Genomic DNA, 24,601 nt, shown 5'->3' with positions numbered 1-24,601 from the left:
TATGTGATGGTCATGGGAGACTTATCTAACTGTAAAATGATTTTGATAAATGTTTATGCACCTAATGTTGATGATAAGGAATTTATACAAAATTTATTTGCATCCATTCCCAATCTGAACACTCATAAACTTATAATGGCTGGGGACTTTAATTGTGTTCTAAATCCACTTTTAGATAAGACTTCCTCCACAGGGGAACGCAACTAACACCGCAAAGATAATTACAAAGTTTATAACTGATCACAACTTATCAGATCCCTGGAGGTTTTAAACCCAAATTCAAGAACATATTCTTTCTACTCACCAGTACATCATTGCTACTCAAGGATTGATTACTTCTTTATAGATAATAACTTCTTGCCTAAGATTAAATCTTGTAAATACGATGCTATTGTTATTTCAGACCATGCTCCGATGATCTTGGAGCTGAAATTACTAAGCCCCATACACTCACCCGCAGATGGCGTCTCAATCCGCTTCTATTAGCTGACGAGAATTGTACTGAATTTATATCCAAACAAATTGAATTCTTTCTAGAGACAAATACATCCCCTGAGATCTCTGCAGGAATACTCTGGGAAACTCTTAAGGCCTTCTTAAGAGGACAGATTATCTCATATCTTTCCCACAGAAATAAATCCGAGCGAAGAAAGTAGCAGAGATAAAAGCGAAATTACTAAAATAGATGAAGAACATGCCAGACTACCAAGCGAGACTCTACATAAAAGGAGGCAGGCTCTACATTCAGAATTAAACCTCTTGACAACTAAAGAAACCGAACAACTAATTTACAAATCCAGACATCATTATTATGAACATGGAGAGAAAGCTAATAAGCTTTTAGCGCAACAAATTCACAAGCAAGATATGCAAGCGCAATCTCGTAATTACTAACACGAATGGAGATAAAATCATCGAACACAAAAATATAATGTACACTTTTAGAGACTACTATAAATCCCTATATACTACTGAGTTTAAAGAAGACAATATACAATCTAATGCATTTCTGGATAAATTACAGATACCACAAATTGACGCTATTAGTGTGGAGGAGCTCGATAAACCTCTGTCATTATCAGAATTACTGGATGCTATAAAGTCACTCCAAGGTGGAAAAGCAGCAGGCCCTGATGGCTACCCTGCAGAGTTTTACAAGAAATTCTCCGCTCAGCTAGCTCCCTCCTATTAGCAACATTTACAGAAGCCAGAGAGAACCAATCTCTTCCACAAACCTTTCGCCAAGCACTAATCACTGTCTTTCCAAAACAAAATAAGGACTTATTACAATGTGCATCATACAGACCAATTTCACTTCTGAATAACGACGTTAAAATACTCTCTAAAATCATAGCTAGAAGGATGGAGAAAGTGCTCCCCTCAGTAATATCACAAGACCAAACTGGATTTATTAGGGGCCGACACTTATCTTCAAATCTTCGACGCCTGTTTAATGTAATATACTCACCAACTAAATCAAACACCCCAGAAATATTATTATCATTGGATGCAGAAAAAGCATTCGACATGATTGAATGGAAATACCTTTTACTATTTTGGAGAAGTTTGGGTTTGGCCCAACATTTGTGCATGGATTAAATTACTGTATACTAACCCAGAAGCTTCAGTTTGCATCAATAACATTTGCTCAGACTACTTTAAACTAGAGCGTGGCACAAGACAAGGATGCCCTTTGTCACCACTGCTGTTTGCAATTGCCATTGAACCACTGGCAATACATTGTCGAAATACTGATCAGATAAAGGGGATTAGCAGAGAAGGACTGGAACAGAAAATCTCATTATATGCAGATGACATGGTACTGTATATATCGGACCCAGAAAATTCTGTGCCTGCAGTCTTAGCAGCACTCACAGAATTTCAAAAGCTCTCTGGTCTCAGAATTAATCTGAATAAAAGTGTACTCTTTCCGTGAATTCAAGCATATAATATTAGATTAGACACCCTTCCTTTTATCATTGCAGAACAGTTTAAATACCTCGGGGTAAACATCACAAGTAAACATAAAGCTCTTTATCAACAAAATTTCGCTGTCTGCATGGAAAAAATTAAACAAGACTTGCATAGATGGTCAACCCTTCATCTCACACTAGCTGGAAGAATTAACACTGTTAAGATGAATATTCTTCCTAAGCTCCTTTTTTTATTTCAAAACATACCAATATACATTAATAAATCGTTTTTAAGCAATTAGATTCAACAATAACCTCATTTATTTGGAATTCTAAACATCCACGCATCAAAAGAGCGACCTACAAAGACAAAAGGCAGAAGGCGGCATGGCTCTACCTAACTTCCAGTTTTATTACTGGGGGCAAATATACAGTCGATAAGAACCTGGACACAAATAGAAGAACATACACAGGCATGGACCGCAATAGAAGTAAAATCCTGCAGTACTTCTTTGTATTCCTTGCTTTGTGCTCCAATAAACACACGTTATCGGCAATACACTAATAACCCAATTGTGCTCCACTCACTTAGAATCTGGAACCAATGTAGAAAGCATTTTAAGACGGAGAAGCTTCTTTCTGTGGCACCCCTGCAAAAGAACCACCTCTTTCAACCCTCACAAACATATGCAGTTTTTAATATCTGGAAAAATTTGGAATTAACTTGCTTAGAGATCTTTATATAGACAACGTCTTTGCATCCTATGAACAATTACATTCCAAATTTAACATTCCAGCTACAAATTTCTTTCACTATCTTCAAATCAGGAACTTTGTTAAACAGAACCTTCCAGATTTTCCTCATCTTGCACCCTCATCCACGCTGGAAAATTATTGCTCAATTTCAAGGAGTTAGACTCCATCTCTACAATATATAAAATCCTTTTACAATCCCTTCCTTTCAAAGATCCAAGAGGACACTGGGAAAATGACCTCTCAATTAATATATCAGAAAAGGAGTGGAAAGTAGCAATGCAGAGAATTCACTCAAGCTCCATATGCAAAGCATACAATTATACAACTCAAAATTATATATCGAGCACATCTGTCTCGACTAAAACTCTCCAAAATGTTTCCAGGACATGATCCAACCTGTGAACGCTGCAAAAGCCCCAGCCTCACTAGGTCACATGTTCTGGGCCTGCTCCAAATTAACATTATTCTGGACAAAAATTTTTAATTACCTCTCAGACAGTCTTGGACTCACAATCCCTCCTAACCCATTAACAGCTGTGTTTGGGGTTCTTCCAGAGGGTCTTAAAGTGGAGAAAGACAAACAAATTGTGATTGCATTCACTACACTGTTGGCACGCAGACTTATTCTGATAAACTGGAAGAACCCAAACTCTCCTCTTTAAGTCAGTGGGAAACTGATGTGTTATATTATTTAAAATTGGAAAAAATCAAATACTCAGTTAGAGGATCTGTGCAGACTTTTTTCAAAACATGGCAGGATCTAATCAGTAATATTTTGAAATGTTTATAAAGCACAGAGAATTTGTTGATTTAGGTATTTTTAAAAGCCTTAAATTTTACACCGTTTGGCTTGCTCTCTCTCTCAAGGGTGGGGATCGATCTGTTCTTAGCATAATTCTTTTTTTTTTTTTTTTGTAAAAATTGCTATGTATTGATTGTAATAAAATTAATAAAATAAAAAAAAAATATATATACTGTACTGGGTATCAAAAGTGGTACAGAATTTCAATTCTGGTCTTAGTATCAGAGCTTGAAATTTTGGTTTTGTGACAGCGCAACTCATGGCTATAAAATCAAATCACTTTGAATTTCCTTCAGCAAATCTCAGAGCACTATGAGTATCACAGTACCAAACTGAGGGTAACGGGTGCACGCTGAGACCTTTGATGCTTTTATGCACTGTTATTTTCTTAAAGATTACTAGGGGGCTGTGCCCCCTGCTCACTTCGCTCGCCAACCCCTGTGTTTGTTTAATCGGATATACAATTTTAAAAGCTTTTAGTTTCTTTGGAATTGTTTCAATTTCATTGTTTGCACTTTTACTTTAAAGATGCATTAAAAACAATATTTGGAATTACCTTTTCTTCAAGATCAAATTGAATTTTGATTCCGTTTTTGAAGACACATTGTGACAACGTAACGTATAACTGCCTGTGAGTGAATATTGTTTCTGTTTCTCTAATAAATAATCCGACTTTTTTAAATGTTTGTCCCTGTGATTTGTTAATTGTCATAGCAAAAGCTATTCTCACGGTAAACTGTAAACATTTTAATACGAATGTCATATCACGATCTCCCTTGGGGTCTATTGTTACTCATGGAATATATACATTACCTTTCTTGTCGCCTGTTAAAATTGGCATTGCTTCTCCGTGATCATAAATATACACCTGACCGAATTGTGTTTTCTTTGAAATTAAACTTGTCGTTGCTTTAACTGTTGCGGGACCACAGATTCTCATAGCGTATCGTCCATTATTGTGTAAATCCACGTTTTGTGCATTGAATGATGCAAAGGTGAAAAGACTTTGTTTTCAGCCCTTTGCCTTTTATTTCTGACCTTGCTTTGTCCTGCTATTTTTTCAATTACACCTGGTCCTGATGATTAATTTCCTTTTGTTTGCACTAATGTGATTTTTTTTTGATACTGTAGCGACTGATGTAATAAAGTGTCACAAAAGTTTTACTTGAACAATCGCCGACTTTTTAACCCCAAACACAACCTTCTAGCACCCTCTCCAACCCCTCATCCCCTGGGTTTCGCCCTCCCCCCCACCTTACTGCATCAATCAATACCCCGGTATCAGTCTTCCGTGCTGTACTCTGCCCTCCCTCAATCGGACCGAATAGTCACTTAAAACCAAAAAGGCTTCAACCTGGCTGGGACGCTACAATACTTTCGAATTTTACTGCTTTCATATTCTTTACCTTTCTCTGCATGTGTATCGTGCCATCGTTTGTTTGAGCCTTTCGAATTCCACTGCTTTCATAATCTCTTATCTGCCTTTTTTTCTCTCCAATGCTTTTGGGTCTCTTTTCTCCGCGCTGCTCTTTCTTCTTTTCTTAGTCGTTGATGCTTCATCTAGAACGTATTGTCCTTATACGCTTTATATGAGCTGAGAGCACAGGATCTGTGTGTGCTACGTGCCTTTACATGACTGAGTGCTCTTATTTGATATTGTTTGCGTCTCGCAGGTCTTTTAAGTGTCTTCCGAGAATTTCCAAGAAGATCACGTATTGTCGCCCAGCTTTTCCTTTCTAGGATTTTTTTTATAATAGAGAGATATAAAAGAAGACTATGGAAAAACTTGGAGCGTAATGGCATTTAAATTGTTATGTTTTTCCATAAAGGCCACAGAATGTCTCAAAATAATCTGAGGTACCATTGCTGCTAGTGTATGGAGATGACTGGGCTGGACTTTTGACTCATTTAATTAATTAAACGACTTTTTTCTGTATAGATGTATGCAAAACATCTAAAGGGGTCAGAAGTGTATAGCAAGAAAGCAAATAATGCTGTCTAAAATTTAAGAGACTAGAATATATAGAGTGTCGACAGGTTTTTAGTGTTACTTTTTTAACATTAAGTAGGATCCTTTCATCATTAAAAATATTTTACACCTTTAAACACAGGTATGTTTGATGGCATACAGTGCGTTTTACTTTCACCAGCTCAACATTTTCCTAAAATGTGTCTTATTCCCCCCAGTGTACAAATATTATAATTTACAAGCAAAAGAGTCTTATAAGCTTTAAATTTTGTAGAAAATCCTTTTAGGTGGTAAGTCATATCCTCTAGTACAACTTGCATACATCGATGTAGTAGGGAGAAAGTGAACCTGCAATTCAATTATTAATTTCTATAGCACACAGAAACTAACTGTAGACAGTTTCATTTACCACTGACTGTATTTACAGAGGTTTTAGACAGTTAAAGAGCCTTCTGCTTTATTTGTGTTTTTTTCCCAATAAAAAGAAAAACTGGAAAGACCACCGTAGTTTGAAAATGAGGAAAAAATACAATGTGCATTAGGCTGTTTATTGCATTAGTAATTTTCTTTCTATTTTATGCCCACCAAAGTGTTTTCTTCATGGAAGTCTAAAGTATTTCTTCCATAAGCTTCCTAAAATTCAGCTGTCTGTCAGTAAATACTGCAGTAAGCATTTTAAATGCTTTACTCTTTTATCTGTGGTGCCAAACTAACTTTCCTTTATAAAAGTTCTCTAAGGATCTATCAGGAAATGTTAACCTTTACAAGCTCTCAAGTCTGTAAACTGTAATAACATTCGCGATTTCATTCATACAGCCTTGCTCCAGAAGCCATCAGGTCTGTGATTTATTTAAAGACGTAAAGCCATTCATACCATAACACCTAATTCAATTTAGAGTTGAGCCTATCAATCACCATTTAATCAATACATTATTTTGGTCACCATTTTCTACAATACCCATTATTAACTAGTTTGTTTGTTCTGAGCACAACACTTGAATACTGTGAAACATTCAGCTGATTAGCAGTTTAAATTTCTTAAGCTTTCTGGTGGTAAAGGCTTTTCATGAAAGATCATAAATAAAATACTGATAGCTGGCTGGGAGAAGGAAAATTATTAGAAATGTCAAATGCTTTAAAAGAAATCAGTGTTTCTGTATGTCTTTCAAGTATAAAACAAAATCTACAAATGCTGAAAATGTTTCAGAAACGGCCTACCGATGACTAGTAAGCAATGCTACAAGTCATATAATTGGCGATTTGTTCTGCCCAATAAATCAGCAGCAAACTGCAGGAGACCTCAATCATACCATTTCCTGCATTGCTGCTGGGTTGTTAGGCTCTGATCCACTCACAACCCTGAATTAGATTAAATGTATCTATGTATATTTGTGTAATTTTATTAAAGTTATAAATGCTATTATAAATGATTGAATACACTAAAAGCTTTTTTCTGTATTGGCTGTTCTTTCTGAAGAAACTCTGACATAAGAGATATGGTCTGTATTAGGTAATACATCTGTATACTGACTCTGTTGAGCTGAGAAACTTTATGTCCAAGACACACATCCAAGTTTAATTTAATGGAAATATTAACGATTCAGCAATTAATATTAGTACTGCATATTAAATAAAATAAAAAATATTAGACACCAAGCACAATTCTAAATCTGATAAGAAATCATCACATGTGCTACACACAGGTATTAAGATAGAACTCCTAGAAAACACTTGGTCAAATCTTGATTATCTGAGCTGTCGGGAAAGAGGACAGTGTTGTTTAAGAATTAAACACTGTTGATAGGAATAATTATAACAACACGATTGTGGCCAATAGAAGTAACATTGTGTTTAATGCATGCAGTTACTTAATATTGGTCGACAGTCACTTTTCATGTGATGAACTGCACTGGTAATGAGATTCCATTGTCAACAGAGTACAGTAGCGACTGATGAAATAAGCATGGCATCTTTTTAATTTAAATGAAAAACTGCAACTACCTGTCTACTAATTGAATCTTCTCAAAAACAAAATAAAACATAATATTCCACAATTCTAAACTTTACTTGCTAAACCTCATTTCCTTCCTCAGTAATCCTGCCCTACTATATTCTTTCTATCCACACCAGCACTGTAAGAAGGTTTCTGCTAGAGTACTCATTTGTCACCTCTAATTACAACACAATACACCATCCATGTTTTGATGAATTTCTTTTTAACTTTCATTTTGGCTAATTCCCATTTTCCCAGTTAATCAAGAATTGACTCTAATAGGCTAGGCTATGATTTTAAAAGTAGTAGAAAAAACCTTTATTTGTCATCTAATGCAAGAAAAAATATTAGGTGCTTCTTCCAAGTTTAAATAATTAACAGCAACAAAAATGTACAATATTACTTTCATATATACAGTGCCTTGCAAAAGTACTGAGGCCAAAATTTTTTTAAATGTTACAGGATTACAAATCATACTTACATATATTGCTCCTACCTGTATTTTCATTGTAAACTGATGTGTTAAAAATATCTTAAAAGTCAAAAACTGCAAAATCTGAAATATGCTAGTGTATTTATAGCTCACAGAATTCAGCTGAAACACTCTTTGTCTTAGTAACAGTTTTTTATTATTTTGGTGAGCACAGAAATTGCATTACAGTATTGCCCATTCCTCTTGAGTTAGTTCCAGCTCATTAAATTTTCTATTTCAGTATTTGAGGACCCTGGTTTTCAAAGTCAGGTTTTCAAGGCAGTGGTCAGTGGTTTGACTGGCCCACTCAGGTATTTTCATTTTTTTTGGTAATAGTGCTATTTTGTACCATCCCTTCTGTTCTGTTCTGACAACTTGGCCAGTTCCTGCTAACTATAGGGATCCAAAAGCATAACATCACTATCATATTTCACTGTAGGTATAGTGCTTCTTGGGAGACGGCCAGTGTTTGGGCTATCCATATTACCCTGAATTGTGACAAGAAAATATAATCTGGCCTCATCTGACCATAAGAATGTTTTTCCAAAGGTGGCCATTTTCATAATTTCTGGTAAATACCAGACATGTCTTTCAGTGTTACACAGAGCTCTTAATATACAGTAAGTGAATTATATTCATTATAATGTTTACAGTCAGTTCTGTAAGTGTAACTGTCTTCCTCTGAAGTCGGCTTATTGTTTTGATGAAGAATTTTGAACAGCGCAGTGATGCTATATATTTAAAGAACTCAGCTAGGTAAGACACAAACTCTTTCTAATTTGTGCCAGCAGGACATATCCGAAATAAGCCCGACATACTCATAGTTTTTGAATTCCCAAATTAGGGTGCATAACAAGATTAATAAAATGAAATGTCCCTAGGTAAAAAATTGCCTCATCATGTGGTCTTCACAAGCCTAGAAGAAAATTAATTGATTCACATATAGAATTGACCTTCAAGCAGTTAAAATGGTAAACCATCCTAATCAAATGAGTTTACATGTTTCACACCTACAAGTGCATCTCAATAAATTAGAATATCACTGAAAAGCTAATTTATTTCAGTAATTCAATTCCAAAAGTGAAACTCACATATTATAAAAATTTATTACATACAGAATGATATATTTCAAGCATTTATTTCTTTTCATTTTGCTGATTATGGCTTACAGATAATGAAAACTCGAAAATTCATTCTCTCAGAAAATTAGAATATTACAATAAAAGATTTTTAATACAAAAATGTTGGCCTGCTGAAAAGTATGTCCATGTACGCACTCAATACTTGGTCGGGGCTCCTTTTGCATAAATTACTGAATCAGTGTGGCGTGGCTTGGAGGCGATCAGCCTGTGGCACTGCTGAGGTGTTATGGAAGCCCAGGATGCTTTGATAGTGGCCTTCAGCTCATCTGCATTGTTGGGTCTAGTGTCTCTCATCTTCCTCTTGAAAATACTCCATTTTAGGTCAGGTGAGCTTACTGGCCAATCAAGCACAGTGATACCATGGTCATTAAACTTGGTATTGGTACTTTTCGCAGTGTGGGCAGATGACAAGTCCTGATGGAAAATGAAATAAGCATCTCCATAAAGCTTGTCAGCAGAGGGAAGCATGAAGTGCTCCAGAATTTCCTGGTAGATGGCTGTGCGGACTTTGGACTTGATAAACACAGTGGATCAACATCAGCAGATGACATGGCTCCCCAAATCATCACTGACTGTGGAAACTTCACACTGGACCTCAAGCAACTAGGATTCTGTGCCTCTCCACTCTTCCTCCAGACTCTGGGACCTTGATTTCCAAATGAAATGCAAAATTTACTTTCATCTGAAAAGGGGACCTTGGACCACTGAGCAACAGTCCAGTCTGTTTTCTCCTTAGCCCAGGTAAGACGCTTCTGACGTTGTCTCTGGTTCAGGATTGGTGTGACACAAGCAATGCGACAGTTGTAGCCCGTGTCCCAGATGTGGATTGCGTCACAATCCTCTCAAGGCTGTGGTTATCCCTGTTACTTGTGCACCTTTTCTCTTTCCATTAATATGCTTGGATACAGCACTCTGTGAACAGCCAGCTTCTTTAACAAATGACCTTTTGTGGCTTACCCTCCTTGTGGAGGGTGTCAATGGCTTCTCGACAACTGTCAAGTCAGTAGTATTCTCCATGATTGTGTGGCCTACTGAACCAGACTGAGAGACCATTTAAAGGCTCAGGAGACCTTTGTAGGTGTTTTGGGTTAATTAGCTGAGTGGAGTGTCACACCATGAGTTTACAATATTGAACTTTTTCACAATATTCTAATTTTCTGAGATACTGAATTTTGGGTTTTCATTAGCAATGAGCTATAATCAGCAAAATGAAAGAAATAAAACACTTGAAATATATCATTCTGTGTGTAATGAATCTATATAATATAGGAGTTTCACTTTTTGAATTGAATCACTGAAATAAATTAACTTTTTGATGATATTCTAATTTACTGAGATGCACCTGTATAGTCAAACCTGTCAGGAAACAAGAAAGAAGACAAAATAGGACGCTGGTGTTATATAGAATGATTTAACATAAAGTGTCTGTCAGTTATTCAGTCAGCCTCAAACCTGCTTTATTCAAGTCAGGATTGCCAGGATCCCACTATTGGCCAAGACAGAAAACAGTCTTGGACAGGGCACCAGTCCATTGCTGGGCCAACTTGGAATCGGCAATAACCTAAGCTGCACATGTTTGGGAGTATGGGAGAAAAAGTGGAGCACCCAGAGAAAACCCCACAAAGACACAAGGAGAACATGCAAACTCTACACATACAGCTTGAATCCCAGAATGCTGACTGCATGGAACAGCAGCATCAACCACTGCACTAGTGTTCCACCCATATAAAGATACGTTTTATTGCTAACATTAAGGAAGTCTTAATTATATTACATAATAGATCACTTTCACAAAGTTCTTTTCCAGGCAGTATGATGAGGCTCCAGGTTCTTGATTATGAAGTCAGTAGGTGAAGATATAAATGCTGTATTTTTTCTTAATCTATATATTTATGTTAAATTATCTCTGACTTATAATTTATTTTAGTCTTCATTTTCAAGCATTTCCTTCAAAGTCAATGTGCAGCCAAGTCTTCTAAAGATGTTGGGAGTTTTTACCCGGAGCATATGACATTGCCTTCAGTGGTACATAGGCACAGATCAATGCTCCTTGTGAGGCAATTTACTTCTCATATGAAAACCTAACAGCTAGCAAAAAATATTTCAGTTTTTGACTTTATGATATCTGATGAACTGCAACTAATTTTCAGTTCAAAAATCTTCTTCTAGAACAGTGAAAGGCAACCTTTTTCGAGTTGCGGCGCACTAAGTCCAAAAATTTTCTTTCGCGCGCACCTGAGGGACTGCCCATAAATAAAGTCGTGACGACACAATCTATGGACAATCGCCAATAAAAACAGTTAATTTTACAAGTTTGAAAGACATTTTATTAATAAAGGAATCAAAGGATAAATCTTAAATTTAATTAATGTGAACGCTGAGATAGTTTATCAGCACATACGAGATTGATGCGAGGATCAATTTTCGAAAGACCGACGCGCATTTCCTTGTCGATCATTTGAAGTCTCTCGCGTTCATTTCCGTAAGTGTTCCGTTATCTGTTTTTCCAACATATTTTTTTTTTTTAAACATTATCTTTTTAATCAACCAAAACTTCAAAACCACTAGCAATTTTAAATATTTTACAAATGTTTTCGCGGCGCCCCTAGAATATTGCGCACCGGTTGCCCGACAATGTTCTAGAATATAGAGTATGCAATAAAAAATATGAACTGGAACAAGTATTAATAGTAATCCAGAAAGCAACATTTTACAAGTTCTTTTGCAAGACACAGTATAGTGCCTTAAATAGCGAGCAGTTTGAATTAAGTAATTTTTCTTACCAACTCTGAAAACCCCAGGCAGTGCATTGAACAGAATAGGAAAAAAAGAGACAAGTTTGATCTTTACAAATTCAAGGCAAGTTCCTATCACATGATCATCGTCTGGTCATTTCTTGACACTAATGAGGCTTTAGCCCCACCTTCCAAGTTTCATTCTGGATCATTCCATGTTGTGATTTAGCTTAATATTGTGCATTCAATGATGATTTATCTGTTTATTTGTTCATTTCTTCATATGTAATCTTTTTGCTTTGGCACGACTTTTATTATGCAATACCTTGCACTATTTATTACGATCAGAGGAACATTTTAAAAAGTTACCTTTTAGAACTCTTCGTGAATTATATATTTTACTATTAAAACATGGAGCAACTCAGTAATATAATCTCCAGGGTCCAGTGTTCGGAGTTGAATCATACGAGCGGGGACCCAAAAATAACCGGAAATATTTTTAAAACGTGTTTAATTTAATTTTCTGTACAAACTACAATTGGTCTCCTTCAAAGTACTCTCCACTGGCGGAAATACACTTATCTAACCGTTTGTTCCATTGTTCGAAACATTTTTAAATTCGTCTGAAGTAATGCCCATTAATGCTCAGGTCGTTTCTTGTTTTACCTCTTCGACGTCAGCAAAACGCCTTCCTTTCAAGTCTTTTTTCATCCGAGGAAACAAAAAGAAATCACACGGAGCTAAATCCGGTGAGTAGGGTGGGTGGTTCAGGGTTGTCATATCGTTTCAATAACAATAGTCTCTGCAACACTTTTTTCAAGAAGAAAAGAAAAATTCACTGCCGCGCGTTACTCATGATAATCGGCCATCGTAAAAAAACGACGCTTGCACAAAACTACTTTTACAAAATTCACTGAACACAAGCACAACCTTCCAGACTGATGGCACTTAGCAGGCTTACTTGTGAGGAGTGTAACTAGATCGCCCTAGCGGCCCAACCACGTACTACAAGTACCAACCTAACAACAACAAAATTCCGGTTGGTTCTGTATGGAGTCTGTGCGAGTGTCAATGGGTGAGCACACAAGTAGATCCTCAGATGGAGTTTTGAGAATGTGCAAAATGGTATAATATAAAGCTTAAATAGTTAACTTTATTACTATAATATAGTTAGGCAATGGGAGTTTGCATTAACGTGTACTGTGATAAACTGAGGTGGACTGTATTGTATTTATGCACTTTATCAGAATCTTGCATCAATGTAGATCATACCCCATTTAGTCCCAATCTATATGTATGCCATGCATCTCTTAAAAACTAATATTATTCCAATATACTTGAAAGAGTACAGGCTGTCATGGATTATTAAATGCTATGAATTAATACTTTGGTAGACATTTCTATTCAATAATAAATTGGGGAATCAACTCCATAAATTATATCTGCACAGAAGGCAAGGTGCTTATAATTTTTCTATTTTGTAACTGCTTTGCATTTTATATAAGAGCTGTCTCAGAAAGTTTAAACTTCAAAAATACAGTATCAGCGTAAGAAAACAGTTTGTGCCCATTTATTAATATCCATTTTGGCCTATTAAAGAAACAGAAAATAACTTAAAATATTATTTAATTTTGTTTGTGACCATCTTATTTTTATGAAGGCAATTGAGCTTCATTTTTTTTTTTAATAATTCTTAAGGATGTTTATTATTGTACAATCTCAAAACAAAATGACAGAGCTTTTAGTAATGCGTGAATGACACATATCATTTTTACATTTTAATTTCACTTTTGCAAGCAACCATTTTTCATTGAAAAATTGAACAGCTGCTTATGTATAAATACTTTTGTCACACGAGATATTTTTAAATCAAGTTCGTTTTTGGTTGTATGGATGCTCAGTGGTTAGTGATGTTACTTGTTTTGAATTTCTGCCTAGTCATTGCCTTTATTGAGTGTCTCTGAAGTTGTCTGGTTTCCTCTCTTATCCCACAGACCAACAGGATATGCAATGCTTTTGCACGAACCTGCTAAAACGCTTTGTTATGTGCAAGCAAAATGTCCTCTGTTGTTACTTTTAACATGACACAATATCATGATCACATGCTAATGTATTTCATGTTAGTATATTTTTAATTATCTGAGATAAAATTTGTTTTAATTTGTGAAATCATTTAACTATGAAGCTTTATAAACCGATGCCCTTACCCACTCCATCTTAGGAGAACAATAAAGACTTTAATGTGAGCTTTTATACAAAACATATTAAGATATATATTTTTACATGCACATTTTATGTTTTCAAATTAAAAGCAGTCTGATGAGCGTTTTTTGATGTCCTGGGAATGTTTGACAAAAGTTACATATTACAGTACAGAAAACATCCTCCAAGCTGTCTGACCACATTACAGTATTTCATTTTGTTATATCCTAAGTGCTTAAGTTAAAAGAAAACGCATTCAAGTAAGACTCATTTCAAAACACTTTAAAGGCAAAAACCACTGTTCATAACATTCTAAAACAAAAGTAAATTCCAGTGAAGATATTCAAACATCTCATGGAAAAAAGAGTGTTAAGTTTAAAAAGAGTGAATTACTTTTAGGCTCTGAAACACACAATCAGTAACACAGTGTTTTGAGTGCATTGAAAGGAACCTAAAATAACCTCAAAAAGGACAACTACAAGAAAATCAAGAGCAGGAAACAAGGACTTGACCAACACTAGCACTGTATTCACTTTTTGTTTTCCTCAGAGTACAGTTGACTAATCAAATTAAACAGCTCTAAGGGAAAAAAAACAATAAATATTTCTTTTAAAATAGACTATTTTCCAAGATTTGTTTATTGCCTCTGAATATTACCATTATTGTTAAAACTGTTAACAATGATAAAGCTGACAGATGTTAGAGCCATTTAATCAATATTAACCCTTCAGTAAACTACAGCAGCAACTCATTACACACGAGTCGAAATAAATTAAAATGAAAACCATACAGAAGTATGAAAGAAAAATATATGATCAATTTACCTAAAATGGTCAAGTTATGAAATTAGCGGAGTGGTGAAAAACACATAATTAAACAACATTTGATTAGCTGAATTCTTGTGGAAATAGAACACTTGGATAATTTGTTTTGCTGCTCTTTTTCTGTATATCAGCATAAAAGTAATCTGATTTTGAATATTTCATTATGCTATTGCTAATACTACTATTTCCATGTAAAGTTTCCATTTATCAAGTTAGTGACAATACATGCCCTAATATCTACAGCTCAAATTAATGGTGAACCAGTTGCACAATCAAATGCAGAAGTTACGCCAAACCTCCTTTAAAAACAGAATCTGTGAGCCTATAAAGTTATCCATCTCAGATATTTAAAGGGGTTTGTTTTTAGTACTTAATTGCCCACATCAACATCTGACAGTCCCAGAAAAGGCTAAGATAAGTAAAAGGTCTGCAACCAATGACATCACTGATAACGCTGGTTAGTGTTTAAAGAAAAGAAGGACAAACAAACACAAAGCAGCAGTTTTCTGAAGTTCTATACCACTATTTGAATGATGCATTATGGATAGTAGCATTGACTTATGCTTTCTATTGCAATGTAGCTTCACTGAGAGCCAAGTGTGTTGCTTCTGTTGTTGATAGAAAATGCTTCCAACTAACATGTGAAGGGCTGTGAAGCACATTGTTCTTGCCCACATTTCTTGGTAAAAGAGCTCAACAAATTCCATCTTGTTATTCTCCCTTATTTCATAGTCAGTCTAAAGGCTAGACATTTTTCAAAATTACAGAGTAACCTTGCAGTACAAAACTCAACACTTAGCTGTGAAAAGTAAGATCCTAGTTGTTTAAGTGCTCATTCACCTGAGTGGCTTCTAGTTTAATTAGTTTTCATTTTATAAGAAGGCTGGCATAGTGCTCTTCAGTGAGTACAGCATCAGGAAGGTTTTTGTCCTTTGCCTTGTAATTTTACAACTTTACACATCCTGCATACCATAAACATAGATGTACAGTATAGGAATCACACTAGGTCTTGAATTATAATGAGTCTAACCAGATTTGTAGGGTACTGATTTTTGCTTTCAAAAATTCAATACAATTTACAGTTAAATTCTGTGTATAGCCTTTACACACACCCTAAAACATTATGAGGAAAACCTTTCAGGTTTTGTAAGTGTTTTCTTTTAAATTAACAAGTAAAAAATGTGCCCATAATCTGTTTTTAGAGTCTTTTACAAAGGTAGAACGTACAAGATATTTTATAAATTATTATTCTGTTGCATTATAGAATTTTTAATAGTTTATTTTAAAAAGTATTAGACCAAAAGAAACTGTTCTCTTATATCAACCTACAAGAAAATGCCAAATTCATCTTGATACATAATATCATATAATTTTGGTATATACCCTCCAAATTGCAAAGTCATTTTATTTAGCTCTATTAATTTCTCCTTATCCTCTTTATTGAGAAAATTTGTACAGATCCTGTATCAGATATGAACCTTGTCAGCTTAGCTGTGAATCCTAGCCTTATCATGTGGTAAGAGTGACACAAGCCTTTAAAACTATGAATATATCAGACAGGTTTAGCCCGTCTTGTGCTTTAGTGTGGGTTTAAGGTGTTGTTGTAACAATTATATGGGTCAGACTTACTCAACAGCACCCGATACAGGAATACAGTGCACAGGTCAACTGTGTTATCCACATTTCTGAACAATTAAAAATTTGCTTGAGAATAATAAGTGAAGTACATACCTTGCAAATTTGCTAACGTGTACTCAAGTCCTTTCATGGCTTTTGCTTGATTGCTCTTGAATCTTGCAAGTCCAAACTCCTGAATCATTACAAAAAAAATAGTCATTTTAATAAATATAACAAGGAATGTTATGTTTTAAAAACAGGAAGATCTAGTTTTAGATGACACTTTATTTTAGACAAAGCCTGTCAAAAGAGATGTAAAATAACATCCTTCTCAGAAAACTGTAATATGCACCAAAACTGGTAACCTTTCAACACATATTACAACAATACTTGATCTCTAGCATTTATATTTAATTTATCTAAGGAAAGAGCTGAATAAAATATTAATCTACATTATTATTCTAGAACCAGTCAGTAACACTGATGTACTCAGATTACAATACAATACAATACAATGCAGTTTATTTTTGTATAGCCCAAAATCACACAGGAAGTGCCGCAATGGGCTTTAACAGGCCCTGCCTTTTGACAGCCCCCCAGCCTTGACTCTCTGAGAAGACAAGGAAAAACTCCCAATAAAAACCTTGTAGGGAAAAATGGAAGAAACCTCGGGAAAGGCACTTCAAAGAGAGACCCCTTTCCAGGTAGGTTGGGCGTGCAGTGGGTGTCAAAAGTAGGGGGTCAATACAATACAATACACAGAACAGAACAATTCCTTAAAACAGCATAATAATAAAAATTTTAGAAGTACGGTTTAACAGTAGATGATATGACATAATTAGGTTTGGATATTTTTAGAGTCCTGGAGACCTCATCAATCTAGCTGCCTCCCCATTTGGCCATGCCACGGCTGAAACGTTGCTCCGTTTAGATTACTGCTAAATGAATACGAAGACATCCGACAGAAGTACTTCAGTACATACCATAAATCCTTTTTTATACAGTCAAGTATAGTTAGTGTATTAGTGTGCAATAACAGTTTAACAGAGCGCACTTTAATATATAAACCTTTCCATATCTAGCATAAGTGCAAAAATGGCTATGTTAATGCACAATCACCATGTTTTAGAACAGCCAGTGAAACGGCTCATAAACTTTACATAATGCATATATACATTCAGGGAATCCTTTTTCCTTTTTTAACTATTAACATTATGTGGCAAAATTATAATTTACCTTCGATACATAGATTCACAATGCAGTCCACCAATAACCTTTAGTGGGTCATGGTTTATTATTTTTTGTTTTTTCGTTACCCCATGCAATATATAAATTGATACCCAAGACATTGTCAACTGTATTTGTGTTTTTTTATATATGTAATATTATTTTCACATAGCCAGATTACAGCTTCACACTGTAATGACTAACTTTGCAACTTAATCTTTGTACCTTTATATAATGTTAATCTGACAGCTCCATTCAATATTATACAGTTTGCTTAAAAAACAACCTTGCCCCTGGATCAAAGAAAAAAAACCATAAAAGCTCAAGACCCCTCGTTCAAGACTAGAATGCAACTGGCAATTACTGAGCTTCTCTGACTACCATATATACTCACGTATAAAAATCGATCATAAAAATCAGACCCTGACTTATACACCCGTTCAAAAAATGTGACTTGTTTTTTTCTTATTGCCTCCTCCAATCTCACATCGGTTTCTCAGATCCATAGAATTTTGTTGTAGCAGCGCAGTTACCAATTTCTTTCGCCATTTCAACGACTTTTAATTTAAAACCAGCTTCATATTTTCTTCTGATCGAACGCTCTATTGTAGATAAGGGATTCTCTTATGATAAAGGTGTATGAGGGTGTGTGATACAAAGCCACAAATCAATGCAAATGTTGCTTCAAAATAGTTCGGGTATTACCGCGTGGTTACGTAGCCACAATAGAGAGAGAGGTTAGCAGCACATGCTGATACAAAGCATTGCCACACCCACATAGGAAAAAAAAGGAAGTGTGCTCCATGGTTACTCTCTCAGGTGGGCATTAGCATTTTAAAAATCTCTTGTAACAATAGCGTGAGTTTTCCGCATTCGACTTATACAATCGACATTATAAAATACCAGAAATTATACTGTAAAATCAACTCCCGACTTACCTGCGGGAGAACATATTCGCGAGTATATACGGTATAAAGAAGTCTGCTCTTCCCATTTCTGTCAATGCAGGCATGCACTTTCTAAGTCACAATCCAGTACTGGCTAATTGGCAAAGGTCAACAACACCATAAGAGCTTATTCAAGATAATCAACCAGAATCCTCTACCCTAAAAAGTTACTTCCACTCATCTCTTTCCACTTTTCCCTTACCCCCAGAACCTGAATACAGTCCATTTATATTACTCTACCCTAGTTCTTCCCCAGCTCTTATTAGCACCTCTGCTGTTTCTAGGACTGATGACTTTGTTGTTTTTTTTCATTCCAGACCTAACAGCACCTCTCTAGACCCTTTGACCAAGCAATATGATTGGTCAGTTTGGTTTTAGTGTGAATAGTCCATTTGGCTAAAAAGACAAAGTGTGAGTGAGAGACACGAGAGGAGGAGTAAAGTCATAGGATTTACTCTGAAAATTGCCTTCAAAGACGGGAACTATAAAAGCAAACAGCCTCGAAATGACACAGCCTGAGGAGCAGACTTTATAAGAACACACGTGACAGAAGGTGCCCTGGCCAAGGGAGGTTTAAACCCACGCAGATACAGAGGAAAGGCACTGAAGGTACATTTGGAGCTGGAGATATTGAATATTTTAAAAATGACTCTATTACTTGTCTTCAACAGGTAAAATGGCTAATAGACTGATAAAGCTGTACTTTTTTACAAATAAATATCTAGAAAAAATAAAAACTGAGACAACCTCAATAAAAGTTGTCAGTTTGGCTAGATTTGCGCATTTTACTATTAATATCTCCAGAATACAAGATATTAACTTGATTTTCATTTCTTAAGAAATTGAAATGATTGCATAAAAAATGTCAATTACAGTTGTTTATTTTGACCACACTACATTTTTATGATGAATAAAAAAGTGATATTCAGTTTTTGTCTAGAGCAAACAAAAGTAAGCAAATAAGTTATTTGTGACAAGATCCATGCTTGAGGTGGTGTAACAATAGTCATTTGAGACGGTGGGTGTGACATTGGCAGGCACTTTGTGGGGGATCAGCCAGGAGCACTGCTAAGGGAAAAGGAGGGCTTGTGCACCATTCAACCCTCATTTGACTCTCAGAGTTCTACACTCTGTATAACATTCCAATATTATTACTGAGCTACCGAAATAATTAATACATTTCTGTGAATTGTTCTTTGTTGCAAACTTACTTCTATTTCTCTAAATCTTATCTAATTTCAAAGTAATATTTGCAAGGGCTAAATAAGCCCAGAAGCACTACAGGGTGGTCCAGATCTAATTATGCAGATCGTCTAGATGACTTTGATTTATGTGGGCGCAAAGGCGATTCTTCATATCATCAGTTCACACACTTCTTGATGGTCCGGGTGATTTTCTATGTAGTAAACTTAATAAGTTATAGCGTAATGAAAATTGTATAATTTAGATCTGGACCTCCCTATAGATGCTACATAATACAGGGTGAGAGAAAAAAAAAACTACAACATTTCAAACGTTTATTCTACAAAAATGCTACAAGATAAAAAAAATTTCATTATGACACAAGAAAGGTATAAAAAAAGATTGTTTTAAAAATTATGTCTTCACGGTGGTGGCCATCATTAGCGATACACTCTTCAAGACAATTTCTGAATGCTCGCATGACTCGTTCTGCCATTTTAATAACTATTGTGGTTCATTTTACTTCGTTCTTTTCCAAAGTACAGTACCTGAATTGCTCGAGAGAAACCGAATACTGCAGAAGAGATCCAAGCTTCCCTCTGAACCCGAGTCCAAGCTTGTTTTTCTGAATTCGTACCAAAAAAACATTTTTCTATCACAACCTAGAATGTAAAAAGAAAAGGACATTTTTATAATATATACAACTCAACATTATACACCTGAGTATACATAAAGCAGTGACAGGCATGAGTCTAATAAATATATATATACAGACACTATTCAAATGCAACAGACAAACTATATGACCTTTAAACATAATGAATGGTTTGAAATCTAAAAGCTTTGTAACAGCTAACATATATCAGAGAGGGAAAGACAAAAATAATGGAATTAATTTATTACCACCACTAACGGGTAAATATCTATTCCGAGTAAATTATTAGATGGAAGAGGTACTTTAAAAAACTGTTGAATAAAGAATATCTAAGGGTAGTATTTGGGGATGGAGTCTCAAATGAAGGTCTAGCATCAAGAATGAGGAGGAAGTAAAGGATGCACTAAAATGAATGAAAAACGGAAAGGAAACAGGACCAGATGATATTCCAGTAGATGTGTTGAAGAGTTTAGGAGAAAAGGAAGTAGATATATTTTGGAATCATTTGCAGAAGATCTATGAACAGGACAGAATAGGAGTGAAGGAACAGTGTGATTGTACCCATTTATAAAGTGTGGTATTCAGGATTGTGGAAACTATAAAGGGATAAAGCTGATGTCACACTCAATGAAAATTTGGCACAGAAGGCTTAAGGAAGAGACCACCATGAGGGAGAATCAGTTTGGTTTTATGCCAGGGAAAGGAAAAACTGATGTAGCCTTTGGATTGAGATAGCTTACAGAGAAGCACTGAGAAAGACAGAAGGGTTTGCATATGTTTACTGATTTGGAGAAGGCTTATGATAGAATGCCAAATCAAAAGGTCTGCCGGTGCATGAGACAGAAAGGACTACCAGAGACCTATGTGAGGACTGTTCAGCATATGTATGAGGGAGTGAGGACTTGGGTTAAAAGCATAAGTTCCCAGTTAGAGTAGGTTTTCACCAGCGATCTTATTTAAGTCCTTACCTCTTTCATCTGGTTATGGATTTGTTGAGTCATGGGATAAAAGACCAATCCCCCAGTGCATGCTTTTTGCTGATGACATTGTGTTATATAGCACCAGAAGAGAGGACAAGAAAGTCGAAAAATGAGTAAGGGCTTTGAAAGATAGAGGGTTACATATACAATGCATCCAGAAAGTATTCATAGCGCATCACTTTTTCCACATTTTGTTATGTTACAGCCTTATTCCAAAATGGATTAAATTCATTTTTTTCCTCAGAATTCTACACACAACACCCCATAATGACAACGTGAAAAAGGTTTACTTGAGGTTTTTGCAAATTTATTAAAAAACTGAGAAATCACATGTACATAAGTATTCACACCCTTTGCTCAATACTTTTGTCGATGCACCTTTGGCAGCAATTACAACCTCAAGTCTTTTTGAATATGATGCCACAAGCTTGGCACACCTATCCTTGGCCAGTTTCGCCCATTCCTCTTTGCAGCACCTCTCAAGCTCCATCAGGTTGGATGGGAAGCTTTGGTGCACAGCCATTTTAAGATCTCTCCAGAGATGTTCAATCGGATTCAGGTCTGGGCTCTGGCTGGGCCACTCAAGGACATTCACAGAGTTGTCCTAAAGCCACTCCTTTGATATCTTGGCTGTGTGCTTAGGGTCGTTGTCCTGCTGAAAGATGAACCGTTGCCCCAGTCTGAGGTCAAGAGCACTCTGGAGCAGGTTTTCATCCAGGATGTCTCTGTACATTGCTGCAGTCATCTATCCTTTTATCCTGACTAGTCTTCCAGTTCCTGCTGCTGAAAAACATCCCCACAGCATGATACTGCCACCACCATGCTTCACTGTAGGGATGGTATTGGCCTGGTGATGAGTGGTGCCTGGTTTCCTCCAAACGTGATGCCTGGCATTCACACCAAAGAGTTCAATCTTTGTCTCATACCAGAGAATTTTGTTTCTCATGGTCTGAGAGTCCTTCAGGTGCCTTTTGGCAAACTCCGGGCGGGCTGCCATGTGCCATTTACTAAGGAGTGGCTTCCGCCTGGCCAATCTACCATACAGGCCCGATTGGTGGATTGCTGCAGAGATGGTTGTCTTTCTGGAAGTTTCTCCTCTCTCCACAGAGGGCCTCTGGAGCTCTGACAGAGTGACCATCGGGTTCTTGGTCACCTCCCTGACTAAGGCCCTTCTACCACCATTCCTCAGTTTAGATGGCCGGCCAGCTCTAGGAAGATTCCTGGTGGTTTTGAACTTCTTCCACTTACGGATGATGGAGGCCACTGTGCTCATTGGGACCTTCAAAGCAGCAGACATTTTTCTGTAACCTTCCCCAGATTTGAGCCTCGAGACAATCCTGTCTCAGAGGTCTACAGACAATTCCTTTGACTTCATACTTCGTTTGTGCTCTGACATGAACTGTCAACTGTGGGACCTTATATAGACAGGTGTGTGCCTTTCCAGATCATGTCCAATCAACTGAATTTACCACAGGTGGACTCCAATTAAGCTGCAGAAACATCTCAAGGATGATCAGGGGAAACAGGATGCACCTGAGCTCAATTTTGAGGTTCATGGCAAAGGCTGTGAATACTTATGTACATGTGCTTTCTCAATTTTTTTATTTTTAATAAATTTGCAAAACCTCAAGTAAACTTTTTTCACGTTGTCATTATGGGGTGTTGTGTGTAGAATTCTGAGGGAAAAAATGAATTTAATCCATTTTGGAATAAGGCTGTAACATAACAAAATGTGGAAAAAGTGATGCGCTGTGAATACTTTCCAGATGCACTGTAAATAGGAAGAAGACAAAATATGAGATTTAATGATGACCAGGATTCAGAAGTTAACTTGCAGGAAGAGCTATTGAAAAAGAGCAGAGAAATTTAAATATCTAGGATTAGTAGTAGCCCGAGATGGAAAACTGCAGAGATAACTCAGAGTGTAGTGTGGATGGAACAATCAGGTATCAGGAGTATTTAAGGTGAAGGTATCAGGAGTATTTAAGGTGAAGGTTAAAGGGAAGGATTTCAAGACAGTGGTAAGACCAGCAATGATGTATGGAGCTGCGACATGGGCAGTTAAGGGGGAACACAGGAGAAGCAAAAATGAGAATGTTGGATGTGTTGAGTTACAAAAAAAGGACAGAATAAGAAATGAGACACAAAAGTGGGAGAGATATCTAAGAAAATACAAGAAAGTAGGTTGAAGTGGTATGACATGTGATGAGAAGGGACAATAACTATGTAGGCAAAATGATTGGAATAGAAGTACAGGGAAAGAGAAAGTGAGTGAGGGCCAAAGCAGAGGTGGATGAATAAGTTAAAAGAAGATCTAATGGAAGGGGGCTTGACTGGTAAGGAGATACAGGATCAAGCTGTTTGAAGAAGCACAATCGACTTCACAAAATTGAGTCGTACAAATCATAATATTTCTACTATACAAAATAAATTTCATCCACAAAAATTTTCATGCAAAGTACACATAAAAACATTGTGTTTATTCTGTGATATTATTTTTACAAATGACAAATCTCAATTGAACTTTTCATGCTGCAAATATTTAGAATCTTTTTAAATGAGATTTTAAATTCAGAACCAACTGAAATACAATTGACAAAAATTTGTAGGAAACCAAAACTATTCCTTACAAATGTAAACATCTATGTATACAGTATGTTGTTTATATGATTAAAAAAACTTTCTTAAATCTTAAATAATACAAAATAAAATATATTAACTTTGGAGTAATAAGAACAGCAGTTATTGATACTGGTAAAATTTTAGATAATCTTCAAGAACACACAAATTTACACCAAAGCGAAGACTTTTACTGGGAATGAGAAAGTATCTACAAGATAAAACACCAAATAGGAAAAAAATCAGTAACTACACAGTTAGTGTCACTTCAGAGATCTTCTGATTCAAGGTCAAAATAAAGCTTCTGCCAAATACCAATAAAACAAAAAGACTAAAAAGTCATCCAAAATGGATAAATAAAAGCATTATTTCTTTAATAAAACTGAAAAAAATCTGTGCATAAGAAATTTTTTAAAAAGCCAGATAATGCTGGACACAACAGCAGGAGATCAAAAAATCATTTGAAACATCAAAAGAGAAAAAAATTAAAATAAAAATAAAAACAAAGTGTACAAAATAATTAGCCTAGACTTTCTTTGATACAGCCCCACAGCAAAGATAAATTC

The 24,601-nt window shown here is 35.9% G+C and overlaps 1 protein-coding gene across 3 annotated transcripts in view; it reads right to left on the bottom strand.

Moving 5' to 3' along the window:
• prelid1a (PRELI domain containing 1a) overlaps positions 1–24,601 on the bottom strand; it is an 87,582-nt gene that overhangs the window by 28,137 nt on the left and 34,844 nt on the right. For all 3 annotated transcript variants that reach the window (XM_039751726.1, XM_039751728.1, XM_039751727.1), the window contains exons 4-5: positions 20,330–20,443; positions 16,540–16,618 (exon numbers count right to left, since the gene is read on the bottom strand). In XM_039751726.1, the coding sequence (XP_039607660.1) occupies positions 16,540–16,618; positions 20,330–20,443 (193 nt within the window). The remainder of the gene's footprint in view (positions 1–16,539; positions 16,619–20,329; positions 20,444–24,601) is intronic.

This window comes from Polypterus senegalus, chromosome 4 (genome assembly GCF_016835505.1).
Source record: "Polypterus senegalus isolate Bchr_013 chromosome 4, ASM1683550v1, whole genome shotgun sequence".
In the NCBI taxonomy this organism is placed as follows: domain Eukaryota; kingdom Metazoa; phylum Chordata; class Cladistia; order Polypteriformes; family Polypteridae; genus Polypterus; species Polypterus senegalus.
The sequence above is the reverse complement of the archived record's forward strand: the minus strand, read 5'-3'. Positions and strand labels throughout refer to the sequence as shown.